Source organism: Lutra lutra, chromosome 5 (genome assembly GCF_902655055.1).
Source record: "Lutra lutra chromosome 5, mLutLut1.2, whole genome shotgun sequence".
Classification (NCBI taxonomy): Eukaryota; Metazoa; Chordata; class Mammalia; order Carnivora; family Mustelidae; genus Lutra; species Lutra lutra.
In genome coordinates, this window is record NC_062282.1 from 86,920,546 (window position 1) to 86,946,882 (window position 26,337).

At 40.0% G+C, this 26,337-nt stretch overlaps 1 protein-coding gene across 1 annotated transcript in view; it reads left to right on the forward strand.

The window, feature by feature from the left end:
* The window catches only part of IL31RA (interleukin 31 receptor A), a 76,860-nt gene that overhangs the window by 44,481 nt on the left and 6,042 nt on the right, over positions 1–26,337 (forward strand). Inside the window, exons 5-11 of the mRNA XM_047730607.1 lie at positions 2,438–2,589; positions 7,760–7,925; positions 13,300–13,379; positions 15,742–15,958; positions 22,425–22,607; positions 23,536–23,637; positions 24,474–24,620. Of these exons, the coding sequence (XP_047586563.1) occupies positions 2,438–2,589; positions 7,760–7,925; positions 13,300–13,379; positions 15,742–15,958; positions 22,425–22,607; positions 23,536–23,637; positions 24,474–24,620 (1,047 nt within the window). The remainder of the gene's footprint in view (positions 1–2,437; positions 2,590–7,759; positions 7,926–13,299; positions 13,380–15,741; positions 15,959–22,424; positions 22,608–23,535; positions 23,638–24,473; positions 24,621–26,337) is intronic.

The window sequence follows — 26,337 nt, forward strand, 5'->3', positions numbered from 1 at the left end:
CAAGGGTTGTGGATATGTATGAGGGTTCCTTTCTCTCCACATCCTCACCAATGCTTGATATTTCTTGTCTTTTTGATACTAGTCATTCTCACTGGTATGAGTTGATATCTCTTTGTGGTTTTGATTTGCATTTCTCCAGTTATGAGTGATGTTGTACATCTTTGCATGTATCTTTTGGTCTCCTTTTTATCTTTGGAAAATGTCTATTCCGGCCTTCTGCCCATTTTTAAATTCAAATTGTGTGGGTGTTTTTTGGTTTTGAGTTGTATGAGTTCTTCATATATTTTGCATATTAGCCCGTAATTGGATATATCATTTGCAAATGTCTTTACCCATTCAGTAAATTGCCTTTTCATTTTGTTGATGATTTTCTTCACTGTGCAAAAGCTTTTTATTTTGATGAAGTCCAATTGTTTGTTTGTTTTTGCTTTTATTTCCCTTGCCTGAAGAGACATATCTAGAAAAATGTTGCTAAGGCCAATGTCCAAGAGATTGCTTTGTTTTCTTTAGGAGTTTTATGGTTTCAGGTCTCACATTTAAGTGTTTAACCCATGTTGAGTTTATTTTTGTACATGGTGTGAGAAAAATGGTCCAGTTTCATTCTTTTGCATGTAGCTGTCTAGTTTTCCCAGCCATTTATTGAAGAGACTGTCTTTTCCCCATTGTACCTTTGGGGTACCCATTGTACCCCATCTTACCTTCTTTGTTATATATTAATAGATGATATAAGTTTGTGTTTCTTTCTGGATTCTCTATTCTGTTCCACTGATCTATGTGTCTGTTTTTATGCCTATGCTATATTGTTTTGATTACTATAGCTTGAAGTCTTGAATTGTGATACCTTTAGCTTTATTTTGTTTTTTCAAGATTGATTTGATTATTTGGTGTCTTTTGTGGTTCCATACATATTTTAGTATTTTTTTTTCCAGTTCTGTGAAAAGTGTTGTTGTTATTTTGATAGGGACTGCATTGAATCTGTATTTTGCTTTGGGTAGTATGGGCATTTAGAACATTATAATTCGTCCAATCCATGAGCATGATATATCTTTTCAGTTGTTAGTCTTGTCTTCAATTTCTTTCATCAGTGTCTTATAGTCTTCAGAGTACAGGTCTTTCACTTCTTTGTTTATATGTATTCCTAGATATTTTATTCTTTTTGATGCAATTGCAAGCGGGATTGTTTTCTTAATTTGTCTTTCTCCTACTTCATTACTAGTGTATAGAAGTGCCACAGATTTCTGTATATTAATTTTATATCCTCCAATCTTGTTAAAATCATTGTTTTTAGAATTTCTAATGCAAGAGGATATATGCTGATTGAATAGTGTTATTTAAGAAGACAACGGTTTTATTTAACATAATATTAATTTTGTTTAAAAAATACACAAATAGGGGCGCCTGGGTGGCTCAGTGGGTTAAGCCGCTGCCTTCGGCTCAGGTCATGACCTCAGGGTCCTGGGATCGAGCCCCGCATTGGGCTCTCTGCTCAGCGGGGAGCCTGCTTTCTCCTTTCTCTCTGCCTGCCTCTCTGCCTGCTTGTGATCTCTCTGTCAAATAAATAAATAAAATCTTAAAAAAAAAAAATACACAAATACTTACATAGAAAAAAGCCTGGAAATACACCAGAACATTACAGTGGCTCTGGTTTATGGCATTATGGAGGATTTAAATTTTTCTTTCTTTTTTTTTTTTTTAAGGGTTTATTTATTTATTTAATAGAAAGAAACACAGCAAGAGAGGGGACACAAGCAGAGGGTATGGGAGAGGGAGAAGCAGGCTTCCTGCTAAGCAGGGAGTCTGATGCAGGGCTTGTTCACAGGAACCTGGGATCATGACCTGAGCCGAAGGCAGATGTTTAACGACTAAGCCACCCAGGCACCCCTAATTTAAACTTTTTCTTTGTATTTTTCCATATTTAAAAAAATTTTTGGAATGAGCATATGCTACTTTTAAAACCAGAAAAATATTATGTATTTTGAAAGAGAAAGATTTTGAGTGGTAATGTTTGTAACATTCAAGGGAAGTGAGAGATACTTTCTACTGGACACTTTTGGGGGTTGAGGAAAGAGAGATTGAAGGGAGTGGAGATAAGGGAAACAGACCATTTTCTAGTTGTGTGATATCTTCTTTTGACCTCCTTTCTTCTTGGCATAAGATCTGAATCACTCAGTAAAAGGTGCATTTGCAGAAAAGTCATAGAAATGTATCTTCTCCTCACTGGCCATTCTCTTTTGGTGGTGGGGGAGGGGTGGGAGAAACAGGCGTGGCACCATTCCTTTTGCCCTGCCTTCCCAACGCCATCTGCATATAGCCAGCTATAAAATATGCATTATCATTTCCTTTCTAGTTTTCTTTTTTTCAGTTTTAGATGGATGTTACTAGCATTTTCTGATCTTTTTGCATATATGAGAAAATTTATGATGATTTTTATTTTCAGTGAAAATTGAACCACCTGAGATTTTCAGTGTGCAATCAGTTTTGGGCATCAAACGAATGCTTCAAATAAAATGGATAAGGCCTGTGTTGGCTCCTCTTTCATCTACTTTAAAATATACTCTTCGATTCAGAACAGTAAATAGTGTCCGCTGGGTAAGTTATGCCATTATGATGTTTCTGTTAGAGGGCCCAGAGAAGAATATTATTGATAACCTTTTTTTGACCCGGAATCATTTCTCCCCCTATTTTCTACCTTAAAAATGGAAGACAGACAATAGTGAGTACTTTTCATCCCAGTTTCCCTTTTCGGCCTTTTAGAATGTATAAGTGTTTCACTGTAGGCATCTTGCATTCTGAGCACACTTTAATAAGCACCACTTATTAAAAAGTGAGAAATTTACTTTTGCATTCTGCTCTGATTTATGTCTAGATGTGTTGGTGGCCAGAGATTCTATAGCTTGGCCATTTCCTGTTTTATTTTTTCAAACTTTTATGGAATTGTGATATATGACATATTTAGAAAAATGAACAAAACCTAAACATTACATTTAATAAATTATTATTAAGCACTTATGTTAAAAACCAGTGAGGTCCAAAATAGCATGCCAAGGTCCCCAGCCGTCCTTTCCTGAAGATAATCGCCATATGTCCCTAGAGCTTTTGTTTAGATTTTTCATGGTAAATACTTCTTCACTTTTTCTTATGGGTTGGCCATTTAAACCTGCATCCCCAAACAACATAGTTTGAGACATTACATAATGGGAATCCATATATTTTGTGTTTTGTAAATATTTGGCTTCTTTCAATATTGCACTTTTAAGATTCTTCCATGTTATATAATCCTGGAGTTTATATATTTTCATTGTTGCTTAGTACTTCATTATATAAACACAGAGGAATCATGGCTTTAATTTGCATTTACCTGACATTTAATGAGCTCATTTACCTTCTCAGGTGTTTATTGGCTATTTGGAGTCCTTCTTTGTGAAATGTTGATTTAAGTTTTTGCACGTTTTTTTCCTAGTGGGTGGTCTGAGTTTTAAATTGACTTGTAGGAGTTTCTTATATATTTTATTTATGAGTTTTTTGTTTGTTATGTGTGTTGCAAACACTTCTGACTAGTGGTTTGCCTTTTAACTCTTCTAATGGTTATTTTGGAGCAGAACTTCTTAATTTTAATATTATCAAATTTTCTCAATCTTTTCTTTTATCCATAAAGTCTTTTTTTTTTTTTAATTTATTTGACAGACAGATTACAAGTAGGCAGAGAGGCAGGCAGAGAGAGACAGGAGGAGGAGGCAGACTCCCCGCTGAGCAGAGAGCCCGATGCGGGACTCGATCCCAGGACCCTGAGATCACGACCTGAGCCGAAGGCAGAGGCCTTAACCACTGAGCCACCCAGGCGCCCTCCATAAAGTCATATCTTAAATCGTTTCTAACCTCAGAGTTTAGAGGGTATTCCCATATCTCCATCAATGCGACCTGAAATTATATCAAGTTTTTTTTTAACCACTAAATATTATTGACTCTTAATTATCTCCTAGCCAGTTAAATCAGTTAAATTTTCAGGACATTTTCCCTCCACGCAAGATTTTCTAGGAAAACACATGTCTACTATCTTATAACTTGTTTATTAAGGTAAGTGTAGGTGTTTTATTTATTCTTGTTGTATTTCTTCATGTTGGTTATACCCATCATTTCAGCCAATTTAGAGTCTTTATTTTCTCACCCAAAACATACATTTAACTTTTTACTTTCTAACTTTGTAATATTTTTGGCTTGGATCACTCTTATTTCTATATCTTTATCTGATAGTTAATAAAAACAGATCTGTCCATCTGTGACTATGTCAGAGCCCTGTGGCAAAACATTAGAGACTCCTCAGAGATATCAACCTCTTTTTCTTTGAGTGTGGCCATTTATCCAGGTTTCTGTGAATATACTGAATTACCACTATAATCATTCAGCCCATCTTTTTCCAACTTGTCCATGACACTATTGCTAGATTCCCCTTTGCTGAAATTCAAAGATACTTTATCTATTGCATTGTCTCTTAACCTAGAACCCTTTCAGAAAAGAAAGTTGGTTAAGTTTCACTTGTCTTGTATTTAACACAAGAGAAACAATGATGTCCACTCCTTCTCTCAGCTTCCTTTCCATGCCAGCTCTGGAATCATTCTACTAGTACTTGACTACATGTAACATAAGACTCATTAATTTGTAGTTTTGGGAAACATAGAAGGGAACCTCTAGACAAGGCAATTCCTGGCAGAGCAAAAACTCATCTTCCTTACATCACATATTATAGTCTAAGTAAACATGAGGACTTGCTAGAGTGGTGTGTCCTTGGGTTTATTCTCTTTGTCTGAGCCTAGAGTCCTATGGCTGCTGAGATAGGATTCAACAGGAAAAATAAACCAAGATCTCTGTTCCTCTAGAAAATTACTGAGCCATGCACAACACTAAGTGAGATCAGTAGGTGTAAACTACCGGAGCATACAGCATCCTCTAGGCCACTTCTTTGGCAAACCCACCTACATCTGCACTCTTCTTAGCTTTATTCCCCCCCAGTCCCTGAGATGACAGGTCCTCTCTCCTGCTCTTGTGAAGGAAATGAGAGGGAAAGTGGAATGTGTATTTGGTGTCTTTCTCCTTTCAGTTTTCAGACAAAATCAGTTCTAAATGCAATTACACCAACCCAACCTTTCCATGAAAAAAGGTCCAAATGTTTAACCCTCCAAGACCTGCTGCTTATCAATCCCTCCAACCTCGTCATTATCCTGCCCTTGATTCTCTAGTAGTTCTAAATTGCTAGTTTCCCTTATGTCATGTTGTTTCACTATTCTGTCTCATTTTTGCACCTCTCACCCTTTCCCAAACTTTGCTGAATCTGTTCATGTCTCAGAACTCAGTTCTGACATATTTCCTTCTGAGAACCTGAGCTAGGTGCTCCTTCTCTGTCACTGCACTTAACCCTGAGCACAGTCATTTAAAGTTATCTCTCTGTGCATTAGACTGTAAAAACAAAAACAAAAACAAAAACAAAAAAACAAAACAAAACAAAAACCCCATACGGCCATATAGCAAGACTTACATTTGTATGATGCTATATGGGTTGCAAAACGCTTTCTTATACTCCAGACTATTTAATCCTTGCATTTATCTTGTCGATGAGGCATCACTATTCTTCCTTTTACAGATTAGGAAATTGTGATGTAGAGAGCTTAAATCACCTGTCCAAGACTACAAGTTTTGTAGGTTGCAAACCTGAGCCCAGGTTATCTGACTCTAGGTTGTCATTCATTTGACCATATTTTAGCAACCTCCAGACCATCTTCCTGTTGCCTGTTCTAAGGAGCTTCTGCCTGTATAAGTCCCAACCATATAAACACTCTGCCAAAGATCTCAAGACTGTTTTGAGAGTTTGATTTAGGCTTAGGCTTTGTACCAACACTTTTGACTCATCTTTTAAAACATAAACACTTTGGGCAAGCTAGGATTCGGCACAAAGCACCAAAGATTGTTAGAAACAAACCTGAAGTTAATTAGTATTTTATTAGGAGCCCGTTGTCTGTGTTGAGCTGGGAAAGTTTTAGTTAAGCCCATATAAGGAGGATCAGTTTGTTCTAGACCCTGTAAGAGCCAAATGCACTTGCCCAGACAAAAAAGCCAAACTAAAAAAAGCCTTTCAGGCAGGCACACTGTTTGAAACACTGAGCAGATTTTTTTTTTTTTTTTTTTGCTTTAGCGGTAGAGCTGAAAAGAACATTCTTGTATAGTTACATTAGACAGAGCTTTCTGAGAATGAATGCGAGGACCCACAACACACAAGCCAAGCATGTGCTTGAGGAGGCTAGTAAAGCAGGAAGAAAACTTCAAAAGATCATTTTAAAAGAATATTATATATTTAAAAGCATAAAAGGAAAACAGAACTTTATTAGATTTCTTTGTACTTATTTTGTAGATTAATATGGTTTTCATTTTGATTCATGTATGGAAGTCACCATGTGGTTGCCTTTCTCCCAAAGATCTTAATCTGGTTTCTCCTGGGCCCCATAACTAGGCTTAAGCTGCAGAGGCTACTCTCCCGGAGAGGATGGGTTGTCCCAGTGACCCTGTTTTGCCATTGCAACATTTCTAGGGGTGACTGGAGGAGGGAGCTCAGGGAACTTTGGATTCAGCATGAAACGATCCTCACCTTTGGCTCCTACATCCTTTTCCCAGCACCATCTTACTAGGCTGGGAGCTCACAAGTGTCCATTTGCAGCTGGGATGCTCAGCTTTTTGCCACATATACACATTGTCATTTTGCCCAGTTTCCTTTAGGCTTAACACCTATCATTCTATGCTTATTTTCACAGCTGTTATATACATATAGGAAATGTCAGAACTTCCTTCTCTCACAAGGTTTTATGGGACTAGTGGGAATCCTCACAAAATAGATATGCCCATTAGTGTAGTTTATTAATTAATTCAATATGAGTTCATATAATCCAACAGCTGAAAGTTCTTATTGCAGCAACAGTGATCATGCTCAAAAACAAGTCTCTGAATTTTTAGTTTCGCTTGGAAAATTGGATCCAGAAGGGACTTTAGAGACTATATAAAGCAATGTGTTCATTTTACTAGTGAAGATACTGAGGTCTAGAAAGGAGAAGTGATTTATTTACCTCTCTCTCTCCATAGCACAAAAGAATGTCAAAATGAATGCATGCATCCAGGCTGCTGAGATCCTTTGCAGCCCTACTGGTCACCCAAAGACCAATAATTTGCTGTGGAAAATTTGGGTAAAGGGAAAGGGTCTAGGAGGGATGAAATCTGTGTTCTGATCTCAGTTCTGCTCATTACAAACCCTGAGGTAATCCATGGTCACTTAACTTTTGAGGTCTTGTCCATGACCTGAGTTTGAATGTGATGCCACTAAGGAATGTCTCTGTTGCCTACTTTTATGTAAGGCCTTATATCTAGGTGTTGGAGTCATCTGCTGTTTTTAAACTGAGACCTGGGTTGCCTGGGTCCTAGGACTCCACCTTGTATTTTCCAAAACAACAAGACTACTCATTCACGTCCAGCACAGGGGCAGGGACCTCTGCCTTCCAAGCGTAGAGAGAGGAATTGGGGAGGGTGGTGGTTCATGGGGTGACTCACATCTGCTCAGGCACAAATGATCCCTGGGCATGCGTGGAAGTTTATTTATGAAAATTATATTTTTTAAAACTCGAGGTACAGTGCTTCTAGTTCTGAAATGATTGAGGAATGGAGAGGAAAAATGGAAAGATAAAAGAGGTCTCCCATCTAGCTCAGGTTTATCTCTGTCTTTTAGATGGAAATCAACTTCACCAAAGAAGATATCGATAGAGATGAGACCTACAACCTCACAGGGCTGCAGGCTTTTACCGAATACGTTGTAGCTCTGCGATGTGCCCCAGCGGAGTCCATGTTCTGGAGTGCTTGGAGCCAAGAGAAAGTGGGAACAACTGAGGAAGAAGGCAAGCTGGTCCCTTGCAATTTCTTTTCTGCCTGGTCTGGTTTCAGGTGACCTGGGCCTAGCCTTATTGGGTTTCATCAAACTCTGTACTTGGGAATCATGGACTCTGGCAGTCTGTACATTCCTTCTCCACAGGGCACTCACTGTGCCCAGCTGAGCCCACACGGTAAGCCAGCCTTCCTCAGATGGCCTTAGTTAGCATCTTTTTGCCCCAAAGGCAAAAGAGCACATCTTTAATACTCTTAGAAACTTCTTATACTATATGTGAAGTACTGTAATATTATTTAAAGATATCCTATGATAAATTAAAGCTGTATATTGTAAACCTTGGAGCTACCACTTAAAGATAAATAAAGGTATAATTAATGAGGAAAAAAAAAGTAGGTTCTTAATGACAGTGAGGGAAAGATAAAGGAACCATACAATGAGTGAATGCTTGCTGTGAGTGAGGTTTGGTGTTCAGAGTAATACTTTAACTCTGTGGGGTTGGCTAAAATCCCAGCCTGGCTATGGAGTGACTTTGGGCTAAATACCTATCTCTAAGCCTTACTTTTCTCATTATTTACTCCCCCTTTCCACAATAGAATACAATTTCTAAAACTAAGTTAAAAGTAGTACCTACTTTTGGGGTGCCTGCGTGGCTCAGTGGGTTAAGCCTCTGCCTTCGGCTCAGGTCATGGTCTCAGGGTCCTGGGATTGAGCCCCGCATCGGGCTCTCTGCTCAGCAGGGAGTCTGCTTCCCTTCCTCTCTCTCTCTGCCTGCCTCTCTGCCTACTTGTGATCTCTCTCTGTGAAATAAATAAATAAAATCTTTAAAAAAAAAAAAGTAGTACCTACTTTTTAGTGTTATTTAAAAAATTCAATGACATAATGTATTTAGCTTACAATAAACATTCAATAAATGCCAGGCTTCCTATTATTTTTATTAAACCTTCTAGGAGCCCTATAAATGATGTGGAATCACCCACTTGGTGGTGAAGGAGCTGAGTTTCAGAAGTATTAGCCAATTGCTCAGGTCACTCAGCATGGGTTACTGTTCTTTGTAAATCAAGTCTTGCCCAGCACCTCCCCTCAGCAGTAATAAATGTTTGATGACTGTATCAGTTTCCCATGGCCACTGTAACAAATTATCACAAATTTAATGACTGAAAACAACACAATTTTTTTCTCTTACAGTTCCGGAAGTCAGAAGTCCAAAACAGTTTCACCGGACTAAAGTCAAGGTGTTAGCAGGGTTGTTACCTTTTAGAGACTCTGAGGGTAGAATATGTTTTTTTATTGTTTCCAGCTTCTAGTGGTTGCCTGTGTTCCTTGGGTTTTGGCCCCTTCCCCCATCTACTAAACATATCGCTCTGATCTCTGCGTCCATCATCATGTCACTTTTTTCTCCTCTTCTGTGTCAAATCTCTTTGCCTCACTCTTATAATGACCTTTGTGAAAATATTTAGGGCCCACCTGGATAATCCTAACTTAATCACATCTGCAAAGTCCCTTTGGCCATACAAGGTAACATTACCAATGGCAGGGATTAGGACTTAGATCTTTGGGGTATATTTTTCAGCCTAACACAATGAATGAATGAATGAATGAATGAGTAGTTGAATACTTGGTATGTCCACACATCTTTTGTAATAAGGAGAAGAAATGTAAAATGTTCATCCTTCTAACCTTTTGAAGTTTTACTCTCCCTGAATTTCTCCCATCACACCCCCGGCCATAATTTCAGTCATATTCTCTTAAATCTTATTCTGTTTTACAGCCAAGTACCACACAAGTTTCAGGTAACATTTGCAATCAATTTCTGTGCTCCCTAGTCCATTTGACAATAATTTATTCCTCTGAATCTTGCTTGAGTTTCCTATGAGACAAAGTTGGTACTAATAGGTGTTCAGCACAATTGCCCATATGATCAGATGTCTGGGAATAATCCAGTATCTTCTGAATTTTGTAGCTCCCACTGGAGACGTTCATGTTAGTTCAATCTATACTACCCATTGGTGGATGTGGTTACACAACATGGGTTCATGCAGCACATGGGAAATTGGACTAGATGACTTCCAATTCTTTTTTTTTTTTTTGAAATTCATTTATTTGAGAGAGATGTAGAAAGAATACGAGCACAGAGGGAGAGCAAAAGGAGAAGCAGACTCTGCTGAGCAGAGAGCCTAATGTGGGGCTCCATCCTAGGACCTTGAGATCATGACCTGAGCCAAAGGTAGAGGATTAACAAACTGAGCCACCCAGGCACCCCAGGTTAGATAATTTCTAAAGGCTCTTCTCACCCATAGATTCCATTCATCTATGCCACTCAGGCATCTAGTTTTCTATGCCAGGCTCTAGCAGTCCAAGAAAAAAAAATCACAGAAAATTCCAAATCTTTATGTCTAAGTACTCAGAACAGTACCTTACAAATGGTAAGGGCTATATAAATTTTACAACAATAGAAATGCAGACATGATAAAAGAAAACTAGTTTGTGGATATCATGTAACTTTTGATTAAAATTACATACAGGGACGCCTGGGTGGCTCAGTTGGTTAAGCGGCTGCCTTCGGCTCAGGTCACGATCCCAGCGTCCTGGGATCGAGTCCCACATCGGGCTCCTTGCTCGTCAGGGAGCCTGCTTCTCCCTCTGCCTCTGCCTGCCATTCTGTCTGCCTGTGCTCGCTCTCTCTCCCTCTCTCTCTCTCTCTGACAAATAAATAAATAAAATCTTAAAAAAAAATAAAATAAAATTACATACAATATTTGGGAACACATTTACATTCTATAGACATCACCTCAAAGTGTCTAATGAATACAAATATAATAGTTTACAAATACTAAACAGCACATAAATTACACAGCAAAAAAAAAAAAAAAAATGGCCCATTGGTTATAATCTGTAGGAGTAGTCAGTTGTTGTCTGTCTTAACTGAGCCCTCCCTTTTAAAGGATTAGAAGGCAATACATGTAGTATTGTTGAGTGACGTGTCCTCTGCCTTTGCTACACCTTCTAGCAAATGGTCTAAGAGATTAGGTTCTACTTCAGATATAACCCTGTTTTGCACTGCCCTCCTGCCACCCTATAGCTGGCAGTCTTCTCTCCAGTGGCCTCCTCATGCCACTGTGGCTCTGGATCTTCTGTTGACTCATGACAGCCCAGCCACTCCCTCATGTCAGTTTCTGTTTCATCCACTTGTTTTGCTGCCAGAAACAAGATTTACTGTTTCAGCTGATTTGTTATCTTGGCTAGTTGGGCTAGAATTCATTAGCAGATCCCTAGATGCTGGTGTCGTCTGTGCCTGGGGCTGATTAAATCAACCACTTATTTATCAAAGTCACCGCTGTAGAACTTTTGCTTTTGCTTCTCTTCATTTTTTTCAGGATCCCAGAGAAAATTGATGAAGAAGCTCCCCCTTGATCCCCAGCAAATCCTAATTTCCCATTTTCTAATTCATAATTTGTTTCCCTGTTTCACAATGGACGCCAGTTATTTAATACACACCACCTCAAACCATTTCTAATTGCCTGAAATTTTCTCTTCTTTTTTTTTTTTTTAAGAGATTTTATTTATTTATTTGACAGACAGAGATCACAAGTAGGCAGAGAGGCAGGCAGAGAGAGAGGAAGGGAAGCATGGGTCACCTGTGAAGTCTCGTGACCTTGGGCCCTTGTGCTAGAGCTTTCTGCCCGGAGGAACTCTGTGTTCACATCTCATTGGCTTGTAGACAGGTTGAAACCAGCTTCTTGTTCTCTGAGAAAATTGAGTACAGGCTGTCTGTCTTCTGATTCTTTATTGAAGAATTGATTTGAAGACATTGTTATTGAAGAATATTGATTTCTTTGGGAAATCAGATAACTTCTGACAGAGCTTGTAAGACAGTAAGACAGTTATCTCCGTGGAGCACAAATGAAGTCAAGTTTAAAGTCTAAATAGTTTTGATTTCCTGATATGCCTCTTACATAGAATTAGATCTCATCAAGGTCAGGGCCTACCAATTAAACTGTTTTACTCAATTCCAGCTTCTGCAAGAGTAGTTGTAGAAATGTGACTCTCCATTTATGATAAAACAGGTTATTGACTTACTTGACCTTTGGCTCATCTTTCTACATTATGAAGATGTCTTCATTTGGAGTTCAATAATTTCACCCTAAGACACCTAGTCACCCAAAGTGTGACTTCACATACCTGAAAACAGTCTGTTAGTACTAAAGCTGTTTAGTTCTTGGCCTGAGTGGTTGACTCCATTCTCTGCAGACCTACTTACATTATCTTCAGCCATGTGATTTCCTCAAAAAAAAATTCAGAGTTCATTAACTGCATCTTCAATTAGAGACATTTCTTTCTCCAAATTACAGGCCGCTAGCCTTCTGGACAGTTCTTTAGAATTATCTGCTTTCTTCTCCTGGCTAACATGTGTAAGTCATTCTTAAACTAGAAATTCAGGATTTTGAAATTATCCCTGTCTGATCAGATCTTCAGAAGCTAACACACTTGAACTATATTGTCTTGGATTATGTTATTCATGGAAGAACTGTGTAAATCAGGTATAACATTATGCCCTTACATTTTATAGAACAGAAATATGAAAAAGGTACATATGTCATATTTCTGAATTTTGCTCAGCTGTGATTGCAGACATTGGCCTTTATGTTTCCCATTATCTTTTTAAGAGGATCCCCATGATAAATTCCATTAATTAATTCATTCCCCTAGCCAGCCATTTGCTCCTTCATATGACTGTTTTTTGTCAGGCTATGAGAAACGTGCAATTCAATATTAACCTTTTTTGCTTTTTCTGCCACGAAGATCAGCATCAAATTTAAAGCTCAGGTAATGACCTATGGCCTAGCAAAGATTATTTCTCTGTTCCTTTCTTCTTTAATTCTTTGTTAACATCTTAACATCTTAACATTTTTGGGAGTAGGTCTTATTCTCTCTTTCTCTCTCTCCCTTCCCCACCCTGAAATGGTATAGATAATATCTCTATCTATGTATCTATCTCCTTATTAGTTATCTGTGTCATTCCCAGCTTTAGTGTTTATAGATATTATATCTTAGAGGACATGAGATGCTACATTTCAATCCAGATTTCAGTTATAGATTATATTATGGTACTTCCTATTGTACTTTTTAAACTTACATTAAGCCATTGGATCTAAGAGCAGTTTTAGTTTTTACTTTTGGTTGATGTGAATCCTTTGGTCACAAAATGAAGACATCGTGAGTTGTTGCAGTGCGGCCATCCCTCCACTGACGGCTTTACTCCTCCTGGCTTCCTCCAGCAAACGCTTCCCAACTGCATTTCTAATAGTCAACCCAACTAATTTCAGCAAATTCTGTTTCAGGTCCCTTCTGTCTTATGTTGAGCACCTCACTCTGTTTCCTTACAGCTCCCTATGGCCTGGATCTGTGGAGAGTCCTGAGACCAGCGAAGGTCAATGGAAGAAGGCCAGTGCAGTTGATGTGGAAGGTGACCACCTTACAGTTTTGTTGTTGTTGTTGTTGTTGTTGTGTTTCTGTTTAAAACCATTGGTTTTTTACACATCCAGTAACTGTAATTCTTGAAATTTTACCATCTGTGTTTCCTTCCCTAGAGGCTTTATAATGCCCCAGATCTCACTGTGGTTTCACAGTTCACAAAGCCTTATAGGTCATCTTATAGTTGGCCTAAATACACCTTACAGACCCTCCCCCCTCTCTTCTTTGATCTGAACATTAACATTTAAGACAGGTACAAATTGCAAGTGCAGGAGGCATCTTGACCTTCTGGGGAACTCCCCCCGCACCTCCCCCACCCCCCACCAACCCAGGCTGGATGCATTTGAAGGCAGTGTAATATTGTATAACACCCACCCCTACATGGGAGAAAAGCACTGACTTGGGGTCAGCTCACTAATGTGGCCTCGGGTCATTGAAAACATATATTGCTCATGTGTCCCTTTGAGTACTGGTATAGTGGGATATAAGGACAGAACACAGGTCAAAGGTCATTGAAAACATATATTGCTCATGTGTCCCTTTGAGTACTGGTATAGTGGGATATAAGGACAGAACACAGGTCAAATGATCCTTTCTTGGATGGAGGCCTGGGATTGAGGAACAAAGGAGAAGGTGTGGTGTGAGCATCATGTGGAGAGATGGAGAAAAGAGGAGAAGAGAAGGTTAGACAAAGGACAGAAAAGGAGGGGAAGAGGGAATAAACAGGAAAAGAGAAGGGCAAATATGAGGGGGGAAAAAAACCCAGCCAGGAACCAGGAGAAAAAGATGGGGGAGCTGTTGAGGGGAGAAGAAGGGGAGGGGAGCAACAAGATGTCAGAACTCTTCAGTAGTGTCCAGAGTTCTCCAGGAACACTCATATTATTTTATGCTTGCTAAAGTCCAGACAAGTTTAAAATCCTTCTGAAAATGGAGAAATCACTTTCTTTACCGATGATATTCTAATCCCAGTTATGCCCTTAGGACTTTGGGGCCCCCTCAAGTTGTAGAGGCAGCAGGCCAGGGAGAGCATAGCCAGGTGCACTGGAACACCTTTGTAAATCAAGATTGTGTGACTCCCATTTTGTGGCTTCTTTCTCACTGATTAAGTATGAACAAATCACTCAGTATATTTTGGGGGAAGGAAAACAAATAATGGCACATATCCGCATATGGTCAGCCACAGAGTGTTGGGTCAAGTAGGCCAACATGTGAATGTGAAGTTCGTGAAATGGACTTGAGTCCCTTCCTCTTTCTTTCCCTCACCTGGGGACTGTTTTTTGTTTTGTTTTGTTTTGTTTTGTTTGCCTCAGTAGGAGAGGTTTCTAAGAATTAAGTTTGGTTAAAAAGGTTGGACTAAAACTGAATGGTGGTGATGATTGCACAGCTCTGTGAATATACTAAAAAAAAAATCCCTATTTGTATGCCTTAAAGTAGTGAATTTTGTGGTATCAGAATTACATCTCAATAAAGCTGTTGTTTATAAAAGAAAATGCATTGTCCTAAGAGGTAAAAACCTCCCAGTCATTAGGAAGTTTCTGTCAATTCCTGAACTGGAAAGGCAGTGGGACAAAGTGACTTCTAAAGTCCTCTCTGATCTTACATTCAGTCATTCTACTCCATCCATGTGTGTTGTCAGTAACACAGAGTAAACAACTGGAAAGCCCTATAACTCCCGGGAAATACTCAGCAAGGTGATCACTAGGCAAAAACATATGGTTAGTAGGTTCAGGTTCAAGGCTGAAGAGAAGAGTCTGGCTTGGAATCTCTGGGGTCCCCTGAGGCTTCTCACCACAGGTTTAGGAATGGTAGGACAACCCTGAATGTTTTAGGCCTCTTAGCTGGGATATCCAGTATGGCTGGTCCAGGGAAGCTAGCTCTTTTCTCAAAGGAGGCGACATGCTGCTTTTTATGTCGCAGCACAGGTACTTTCCAACCCTTGGAAGCTTCCAGAGAAGAGATGACCCAGGGCCAGAACAGAATTGGGATTCTTGGAGGGACTGCCTCACATTTTTAGCTCATACTGCCCTGTCCTGTTCCTGTGGGAGGGGAAGAAAGATAAGCATCAAAATGACTTGCTTACATTGGCTTGCACCTTCTCCTAGTTAAACCTCATGGAATTACACTTCTGTTAAGGGTTGATACCAAGGGACCATTTATCAAATCTCATTTGGCCCTTGAAGGATTCATGTTACAGCACAGGGTGTATTATTCATCCCAGAAGGGTGATGACCTAATTGCAGTTTAGCACCTAATAATTAACATTACCCCTCACCCCTCATCCTCACCATTTATTACCATCTCAGTGTCTATCTTTTCTTGTTTCTGGCAATACATTTTGTTTCCTTTGGGTTCAGAAGGCAAGTGGAGCCCCGGTCCTGGAGAAAGCCCTTGGCTACAGGATATGGTACTTTCCAGAAAGCAACACTAATCTCACAGAAACAGTGAACACCACTAACCAGACACATGAACTGCATCTGGGAGGCAAGACCCATTGGGTGTATGTGATTTCTTATAATTCTCTTGGGGAATCTCCGGTGGCCACGCTGAGGATTCCGGCTATTGATGAAAAGTGTAAGTAGAGTGTCAACGTCTTACTTCGATGCTTGGTCCCAACTAGCTGGCCAGGAAGACCCCCTCAAGGATTGCTCTTTCTGTCAGGTCCAAATGAAAATGAAGTGGAAGCTTTATAGGTTATGGTGAGGAGACCAAAATCTTGTGGTAATTAATGAGCCCCTTGAAATATACTTCCTTTGGAACAAAGCCTGTGTTGAAAAGCAGAGACTTCATAAAGTCATATGAGACAGTCATACACCTAGAAGTTCTACAAGCAGCTTGTATTTGTTTGGTCTGAGTGAGCCATATAAAACTGTCCAAAAACCACGTTTGTCCTCAGTGAAAGAAACTTCTCTTTTGAGTTTTCCCTTTCATGGTATTGACCATGTCCCAGCCTGCACTTACTCATTCTTCCATGTTTTTCCTTTTCCCCTTTCCATGTGAATCTTCAGTTAGGAAAATTTCTGATGTTTATACTTATCAATAAAGTGCTCATTACACTTTCAATTAAGTAGTTCTAAGCATTTTACTGTTTCCAGGCAAACTCATCGTTTATATCGCATGTTGGAATAAAATACTTTCTGTGATTCTTAGTCAAGGAGTTGCAGGCAAGGGATTTCTTCTTTCCCACTTTATTTTTCTCTATAAATATTACTGTTTTCTCATTCCATCGATCTTCTCATTCCTCATTTTCTCCCTCAGTTGGATGCAAGTTCCTTGAGCACAGAGATTTTTGTCTGTTTTTCTTTTCCTCCTTTTCCTCTTCCTCACACCACCCCCCTTCTGTAGCACCTAGAATAGACATAGAGCAGTTGGCATCGAAAAGGTTCTCAGGAAAAAAAAAGAAAGAAAGGAAGGAAGGAAGGAAGGAAGGAAGGAAGGAAGGAAGGAAGAAAGAAAGAAAGAAAGAAAGAAAGAAAGAAAGAGAGAGAAAGAAAAGGTGCTCAGTAACTACTTATTGAAACACATCATAGTTAGGTAATGCACTCTCTAATTTTTCACCTCTCTTTACTTAGACCTAGACTGGTTCAGACCTTTGTACTACCAGCGCTGGACTCATTTGCCTCTACTCCCCTCTTTCTCTTCCCCTTAAACTGAACCCATTTCTTCCCTTGCCTCATTTTGAAACTCATATGTACAGTTGACTCTTGAACAACATGGGTTTGAACTGGGTGGGTCCACTTAAATGCAATTTTTTTTACTGTATAATACTATAAATGTATTTTCTCTTATGACTTTCTAAATAACATTTTCTTTTCTCTTGTGTTCTTTGTTGTAAAAATATAATATATAGGGGTGCCTGGGTGGCTCAGTAGGTTAAAGCCTCTGCCTTCGGCTCAGGTCATGATCTCAGGGTCCTGGGATTGAGTCCCACATCAGGCTCTCTGCTTAGCAGGGAGCCTGCTTCCCCCTCTCTCTCTGCCTGCCTCTCTGTCTACTTGTGATCTCTTTCTGTCAAATAAATAAATAAATTTTTTTTTAAATTAAAAAAATATAATACATAATACATGTAACATGCAAAACATGTATTAATCTACTCTGTTACCAGTAAGGCTTCCAGTCAACAGTAGGCTATTAGTAATTAAGTTTTGGGGGAGTCAAAAGTTATACATAGATTTTTCAACTGCATGGGGGTTCGTGCCCCAAACCCCCATGTTGTTCAATGGTCAGTTGTATACATATTCTGTGTTTTGAGCTACACTTGACATTACTGTAATATTTAATAATATTCTCTACCATCCTTAGTTCCTGGCATCCTACTTTCTGCCTATCTGATATCCCTAGTGATGCGGTTTCTGACAAATGCGTGTCATTGAATAAACCTTCTTTGTTAGTAGAGGCACTGCTGCATAGTAAAGCCAGTTTCTTGGTGTGGCCCTGGAGTGGGAGGCAGTAAAGAATAGGGGATAGAAACATGGGCTTTGGAGTCCAACAGCCCTGTATTCATATCTTGGCTTTTTTACTGTGGTATCTAGATACCACAAACCTTGGGCAACTTATGTAACCTCACTAAACCTCAGCTACTTGTAAAATGGAGCTGTTATATAGTAATGCCTCCTTCACAGAGCTGTTGTGAAATGAGATTGTATCTTTAAAATGATTTGCCTAATGCTAATTATTACTATTGTCATTGTTCAAAAAAAATTATTTATTTATTTATTTATTTATTTATTTATTTATTTATTTATTTTGAGAGAGTACAGGAGGGAGGAAGGAGAGAGAGAATCTGAAGCAGACTCTGTGTTGAGTACAGCCTGATGGGGGACTTGATCTCACAACTGCAAGATCATGGCCTAAGCCAAACCAGAATTGGATGCTCAACAGACTGAGCCAACCAGGTGCCCCAATATTGCCATTCTTAATAAAATTTCTGATTGATTAAATTTTTATTAGGCAGGGATTATCAACTTTAAAAATACTATAATATTTTAACTAAAATTATGCTAAATTCCCATAGGGTTTTTTTGTTGTTGTTGTTGCTAATTTTTCCCAATTCTAAAGGTACTTGCCTTGTGTCAGAAGCATCAGTGTGATCATCCATTATAATAATCCCAGACCAGATGCAGGCAAGCTACAGCTGTAGACCAAACCTGTCCTGATACCTGTTTTTGTAAATAAAGTTTTATTGAAACACAGCCACACCTATTTGTTTCCATTTGCTTATGTCTCCTCTTGTGCAATAGTGGCAGAGATGAATCATTGTGACAAAGACCATATGTCTTATAAAACCTAAAATTTTTACTATTTGGCTTCTTACAGAGAATGTTTAAAGATTCCTGGTTTAGACATATAAGAAAGTAATGCTTTACAGAATTTTGTTTAATAAGGTGGAGTCAGCTAGAGAATAGTTATAATAATAATAATTGTTATAGCAGCAACCCTTTCTGCCCATGGGTCCTGTCCCTGTGCTTTAATAAAATCACCCTTTTGCAGCAAGATAATAATAATAATAATTGTTATAAGTGCTAACACTTAGTAAGTGCACTTATCATATGCTGTTCATTGGTAAATGTCAGGCATTATGCCAAGATGAGATAGGTTAATTTAATGCCTTGAAATGGTCCATGAGGTAGAGGCTATTAGAATCATTTAATAGATGATGAAGTGGAGATTCAGGAAAGCTTGGGAATCTGCCCATGGTTGCTCAGGTGAAATCAAACCCGGATCTGCATAATCCACAGTTTTACAATATACCAGAATCTTAGACTTGATGCTGCTTGACATTGAACCAGTTATTTTCCTCTGTGGGCCTCCATTTTACCATCTTTTTTTTTTTTTTAAAGATTTTATTTATTTATTTGAGAGAGAGACAGTGAGAGAGAGCATGAGCAAGGAGAAGGTCAGAGAGAGAAGCAGACTCCCACGGAGCCGGGAGCCCGATGTGGGACTTGATCCCGGGACTCCAGGATCATGACCTGAGCCGAAGGCAGTCGTCCAACCAACTGAGCCACCCAGGTGTCCCGGCCACTTTACCATCTTTTTAAAAAGGGCTTGGAATAGATACACCTTCATGTTCCTTCTGACCTAAACATCTCTGAGTTTTAAAGGACCTTAGCCAGCATGTGGCTCTGGAGTGATCTGAGGTAGGACCCCGAAGAGCACAGCCACTGTGTGGCGTGGGTGAGGAGGCTGTAAGGACTCCTGAGGCAGAGCTGAGGGTAGCCTTTGACAGCTAAGGTGCGCACCACAGTGCCTGAGGGCTGTATTTGATGGCCCACAGTGACTGCCTTCATGCAAACCACAAGAACTTAAAAGTGTTAGCAGTCAAAGCCCCTTTTCCCCTCTCCCAGGATGAATATGGATTTTCTACAGCACCTGGGGGTATGTTGTATTTGGAGAAATTATTCAAATGTTCTTGTTGAATAATGGAAGGGTCCAGGAGAGTTTACATACAGCAGAGTGATGATTTGGAAACTTCTCCTTCAGCACCCTTGACACTGCCCAGGTTCTTTCACAGTTGACTTATGGCTTAATTGAACCTTTTCCACACCTCTCGTGGCCCAGGGCCTGGGCTGTTCCATTCATCCCTATAGCATGTTTGGCTCTTTCAACCTGACCTCTGTTCCTCAGACAGCCAGTGTTGGTAAAGAAAAGGACTGTGGGCTTAGGAATCAACACTCATTCCTGTCTTCAGGTCAGGATTTGTGTGCAAGTAATTATTACGAAAGTGCCTCCAGGGAGACCAGAAAAGGATGTGAAAGAAACACAGCCAGGGAAGGGGAGTTGGCCAAGCCAAAGGTGCTATGTGATTTTCCCAGGGCTGCTGTAACAATGGACCACAGACGCAGTGGCTCCTAACAACAGAAATTTACTGTCCCATTGTTCTGGAGGCCAGAAGTCTAAAATGAAGGTGTTGGCAGGGCTGTGCTCTAGGGGAGGATCCTTCCTTACCTCTTCCAGCTTTTGGAAGCCCCAGGCATTCCTTGGCTTATAACAGCATAACTTCAGTCTCTGCCCGTATCTTCACATGGCCAGCTTCCTATGTCTCTTTGTTTCTGTGTCCAAATCCGTTCATGAGGACATCAGTCACAATGGGTTAAGGACCCACTATCTTAACTACTAACATCCACAACAATCTGATTTCCTGATAAGGTTACATTCTGGAGTACTGAGGATTTCTTTTTTGTGGGACACAGTTCCACCCATAATGGGTACAATTTGCAACAAAAACCCAAGGAAGAGTGGTTCCAGCATGGCTTGCAAGGGGACTCTGGAGTGAGTTGAGGGCACAATTCTTCTAACCAAGCAACACACACACACACACACACACATACACACAGACCAAATAGTAAGAAGGAATTGAGAAGATCAGGGAGCATGAACATTACCTTCTACAAGAGACTAGGGAGGGTTCCAGAAGCTCTAGAAATGCCTTTCAGCCTGACCGGAATGGTAACCGAGGATGCTTAGAGGCTATGGGTGGGGGTGGGAGTGGTAGGAGCTCTAGAGATCACATGTGGTTGATGTCCTGGCCCCTATCCCTACTCCAGCTTTACATTTCCTTCATGCCTCAGTTGCCCTTCCTGATTCTTTTAGATAGACAAATTTCCTGGCCTTTCTCTGGGACTAGCAGCTGGAGTATCTCATAAAGGCCCAGTTTGAGAAAAGGATTCATAAACTGTGGCCTTCAAGAACAGAGGCTTGTAAAGTTGCACACAGCCTGCTGGGGCTTGTTGCCTAGAAATAGCAGGATTCAGTACTCCCAGACCTCACACCAAATTCTACACTTGGCTAGGCTTCTAGCTTTGGAAGGCTTTTTGATTTTTTTGAAGGACACTGCCTCCTGCCTTTATCCAGGACTGTCTTTGATGTTCATTGAAGCATACTTTGTTAATTGTAATTTTGAAGCCCCAGGCATATTGTGGGTGATAAGGGGCAGAGGAGAGAGGAGAGTGGCACCCCGTGATCTTCTGGGCCCCGCCTTCTTGTGCTCCCCTTCTGTGCCACATGCCCTCCAGTAGTTCTCCTTTCTTATTTAAACATTTTTAATAAGATAGCTATATGATTCTAATTAAATCTTAGGTATTATATTAAACTCTTAGGTATTTTATTTATTCTATTTAAAATCTTAGGTATTGCATTGTATTTAAATTTTTTTTAAGATTTTATTTATTTATTTGACAGAGAGAAAGAGAGAGAAGACAAGCAGGCAGAGTGGCTGGCAGAGCGAGAGGGAAAAGCAGGCTCTCTCCTGAGCAGAGAGCGTGACATGGGGCTTGATCCCTAGACCCTGGGATCATGACCTGACCTGAAGGTAGTCACTTAACCAACTGAGCCACCCAGGTGCACCCCATCCTTTTTTCCCCCCCACAAGATTTTATTTGTAACTTTTCTATTAAAGGAATCCTTGTTGCTTGTTTCAAGACAAGAGGGTTTTTTTTGTTGTTGGTTTTTGTTTTTTTTGTTAGGGCTGCAGAAAATGTCATTTACATATCAGTCATATCTAGGTGCTGTGAAGTGTTTGTCTACATCTTTCTGGTACATACAGTTCTCACTGCCTTGTGGATAGGAATCTATAGCCAGGTTGTGTGGGACCAGCCTAGATAGTTGAAATTTGAAGTCACCTCCCAGGTATGCCTTTAGGGGCACAATCTCCCAGCTCCCAGCCATAGAATTACTGGTACCTGAAATTCTGCTTTTAGAGATTCATTCTTTGTCTAAACTTGCTTCCTTTTACTTGCACGGGCACCTATGGAAGGTAAGTCTTATGAGTCAGCAACTTTCTAATGAGATTCTTTCTTACAAATAGGTAAATTTTGGAGACATAAGGAAAGATTAAGAAGATACTTAATCATCAAATGTGGGAGGCAAGGAAAAGTGATACAATAAAAAGGATGGAAACAGCACCATTAAGAGGAGGCCGCAGTGGAGATCTTGCATTTTGATCTTCTTTACAGTTTGGGCAGTGAATGGAAGCCAGTGTGGTTGGTGCATTTGGAGAATGAGTTGGGCAGCTTTCTCTCTTGTTTTTTTCCCCTCTTAGCATTTCAGTGCATTGAGGCCATGCAGGCCTGCCTCACTCAGGACCAGCTGGTGGTGGAGTGGCAAAGCTCTGCTCCAGATGTGGACACATGGATGGTTGAATGGTTCCCAGATTTGGACTCAGAGCCCTCCACTTTTTCCTGGGAATCTGTGTCTCAGGCCAGGAACTGGACAATCCGGAAAGGTATCCATTGTGGACCCCACAAGTTCCCTTTATATAAGATTCAGTTTCATTTCCACTAGTTTTAAAATCTTTAACTTTGACTCTAAAGCTGTAGATGTAGTTTTGGACATCTTTGGATGTCTTTTGGACAAAGCAAGTGCAGGCCCAGAGAAGTGCCATATTTCTTGGTGGTTCCCACTTAGGCTGGGCCAGGAGTCTATGGATATCAGACTTGGTATATGGTCTATTTACAGGTGGAAACCACCATATTGACCTCACCATCAGAGAGCCCTTCCTGGATATCTTGATCATGTGGGTAACAAGTCTTGCCCAGGCTACCCTTTTAGTTCTAGTTCCCTATTTAAGATCTAGGTCCCCTCTCCAAGTAAGTGATATAGGGAATAGACTTCTTTTTAAGAAAGTCCCTGCTCCTTGAAAGACAGATGAGTGAGGCTTTACCCTCCCAATCCTGCCAGTCTAACCATTTAATACTTAATGGCACCCATACAAAGGATTATACTCATGCAGGGATTCATGGTAGAGGAGCTAGAATTCATGGAATCTGAGTTCTCAGGATGATATGCTATTGAGAGAAGGATTAAATTTTATTCTGTAGTGCTTCCAAATCATGTAACAAAATCCATGATAGAGGAAGGACTGGATCTCTTACTTTTCCCCTCCTGGTTGGCTCTGTCATTTCATTAGAATGGTGTAGACTTAGTTCTAATAATTAATTTTAAAAGGTTAAAGTTGGACAAAGGAGATGATCCAACCTAACCTCCTTGTTTTCCAGATGTGGAAACAGTAGAGAAATGTTCTTACATTAGAGTATATGTCCATACTTACAGTATGTCCTCTAAGACGTAGATGTAACTCGGTCTAACAATTCTCCTTTGCCAGCCTCTGAGCTAAGGCTTATTTTCTGTTTCTCTCTCTCTCTTTTTTACAGATGAATTAAAACCCTTCCAGTGCTATAACATCTCTGTGTATCCAATGTTGGGAGACCGAGTGGGCCAGCCATATTCCATTCAGGCTTATGCTAAAGAAGGCAGTATGTATGCAAAGGCTCCGTGGGGCAAGGAAACCCTGGGGCCTGTCCAACAACCAGATGAGGCTGTGAATGTCTTTAGCCCATTCACAGTTGCCTTAGCGCTTAGCTGTGCTGCACCTTCAGCTTGGAAGCTACATACGCTTGACACAGTTGTGGTCAGGTTGTAGGTTTACTGGATTTCAAAGCTGGGGTAGAAGTTAGAGATCCTCAAGTCCAAGCCCCTCATTCTACAAATGGAAAATCAAGGCTCAGAGAGGCAAAATAATTCCTCACAAAGGAACTTAGGGCCAATAGCCTTGTAAGCAGAAATAACATTTATTTAAGACCAAGTTAGGGACCTTACAGAGTTAATCCTAAATTGGAGATGCAAAAGATTATTTTTGTGTTGCTGTTGTACAGTACAACTCATGGGTTGTACTGATGAACTGCCCAGACTTTATTCTTTATCTTTTGGAGGTTAACCTTATCCAGATTCAACATTAGAAAATCTGTCCTGTCACTCAAAGGTAACCCCGGGTGCCTGTCCTGCAGCTGTATTTGATACTAGCTGAATTATACAAATGAAATGATACGAATGAAAGCTGAATGCAAAACGAGAGTGAGGGCTCTGTCAGAAAGTACTTTTTTTGCAGACTTTTAACAGTGCTTTCCTTCTATTCAAGATAGATAATTCCAGATAACTATGTTCCCAAACAAGGTGGTGTCTCTTTTCCTTACTCTGCTCCGGCCTCCCATCTCTGGCCCCGATTTGCCTTGAGTACCACCCACAGCTCTGGGGAAAAGGATCTCCCCAGCTGTGATTCAGTGCTTATTGTTTTTCTCTCTGGCCTGTAAAGTTCCGTCAGTGGGTCCTGTGACCGAGGCAGACAACATCGGTGTGAAGACAGTCACAATCATGTGGAAAGAGATTCCCAAGAGTCAGAGAAACGGCTTCATCAGCAACTACACCATATATTACCAAACTGAAGATGGAAAGGAGTTCTGTAAGTGTGCTTGTAGCCAAGCTGGAAAACCCCCAAACCCCAAAGAGATGCTGTGGGTACACCTGCTGTAGGGGTTGATGCCCTATAATCTCACATGAATCACTTAGCCTCTTTGACAACCTCTCTGATAATGAGGCCAAGAACACGCACCTCTTGAGTTTTTTGGAGTCAAATGAGAGTGAAATGACAGATCCTAAGAATCCTGTAGGAGCAAAAGGAGTGTTTGTGGTCAGGCTGTGAACAAGCTGGCCTTCTGGGAGCTTCCCGATCATTAATGCAGACTCTTTAATACTCTGCATTAAAGAGTAGAGTGGTGACACCTACCTCAGTGCAGGACCCTCTACCCTGATTCCTTCTGCCCACTGTCAAGTCATACTTTTGCTTGAATCCACAGTATCTACTGACATCCTCAATTTTGGGCTAGGCTTGGATTCCTATTTAGGCTAACTTTTTTTTGTTATAGTAAAATACATAAAGCATAAAATTTACCACTCAAAACATTTGAAAGTGTACCAGTTAGTGGCACTGAGTATATTAATAATGTTGTGCCACCATCATCTCTATTTGTTTCTACCCCAAATAGAAACCCTGTACCAATTAATCAGTCGCTTCTCATTGTCTTTTTCCCACAGTCCCTGGAAACCTCAAAATTGCTTTCTGTCTTTTGGATTTACATATTCTGGCTATCTCATATAAATGGAATCATACAATATGAGGCTTTTTGATCTGACTTCTCTTACTTAGCATTGTGTTTTCAAAGTTTATCCATCTTGTAGATTGTAATAATATCTCATTCCTTTTTATAGCTGAAGAATATTCTATTCTATGGATAGTCTGCATTTTGTTTATCCATTCATCAGTTGATGGGCATTTGGGTTGTTTCCACTTTTTGGCTACTGTAATTAATACTGTAGGCAAATACTGTTTGAGTATTTACTTGCTTTTAATTCTTTGGGGCACATACCTCGGAGTGGAATTGCTGGCCCATATGATAATTCTGGTTTAATTTTTTGAGAAACCACCCAGCTGTTTTCCATAGTGGCTGCCCCATGTTACATGCCCACTAGCAATGGATGAGAGTTACAATTTCTCCACATTCTTACCAACACTTATATTATTGTTACTATCATGGTGGGTATGAAATGGTTTCTCAATGTGGTTTCATTTTTTATTTCCTTAATAATTAATGATGTTGAACATCTTTGCATGTGCTTATCGGCCATTTGTATATCTTCTTTGAGAAAGTCTGTTCCATTTCTTTGCCCATTTTTATTTAATTTATTTATTTGACAGACAGGGATCACAAGTAAGCAGAGAGGCAGGCAGAGAGAGAGGAGGAAGCAGGCTCCCTGCTAAGCAGAGAGCCCAATGTGGGGCTCGATCCCAGGACCCTGGGATCATGACCTGAGCCGAAGGCAGAGGTTTTAACCCACTGAGCCACCCAGGTGCCCCACTTTGCCCATTTTTAAATTGGGTTGTTAGTCTTTCAGTTTTTGAGTCATAAGATTATGTTAGAAGTTTCTTATAAAATATATGATTTGCAAATATTTTTTTCCATTTTATGGATTGTCATTTCACTCTCTTGATAATGTCTTTTGGCACACAAAAGTTTTTAATTTTGGTGAAGTCCAGATTAATTTATTTTCTTTTGTTGCTTATGTATTCGGTATCATATGTAAGAAACCACTGCCAAGTTCAAAGCCACCATTTACCCTAT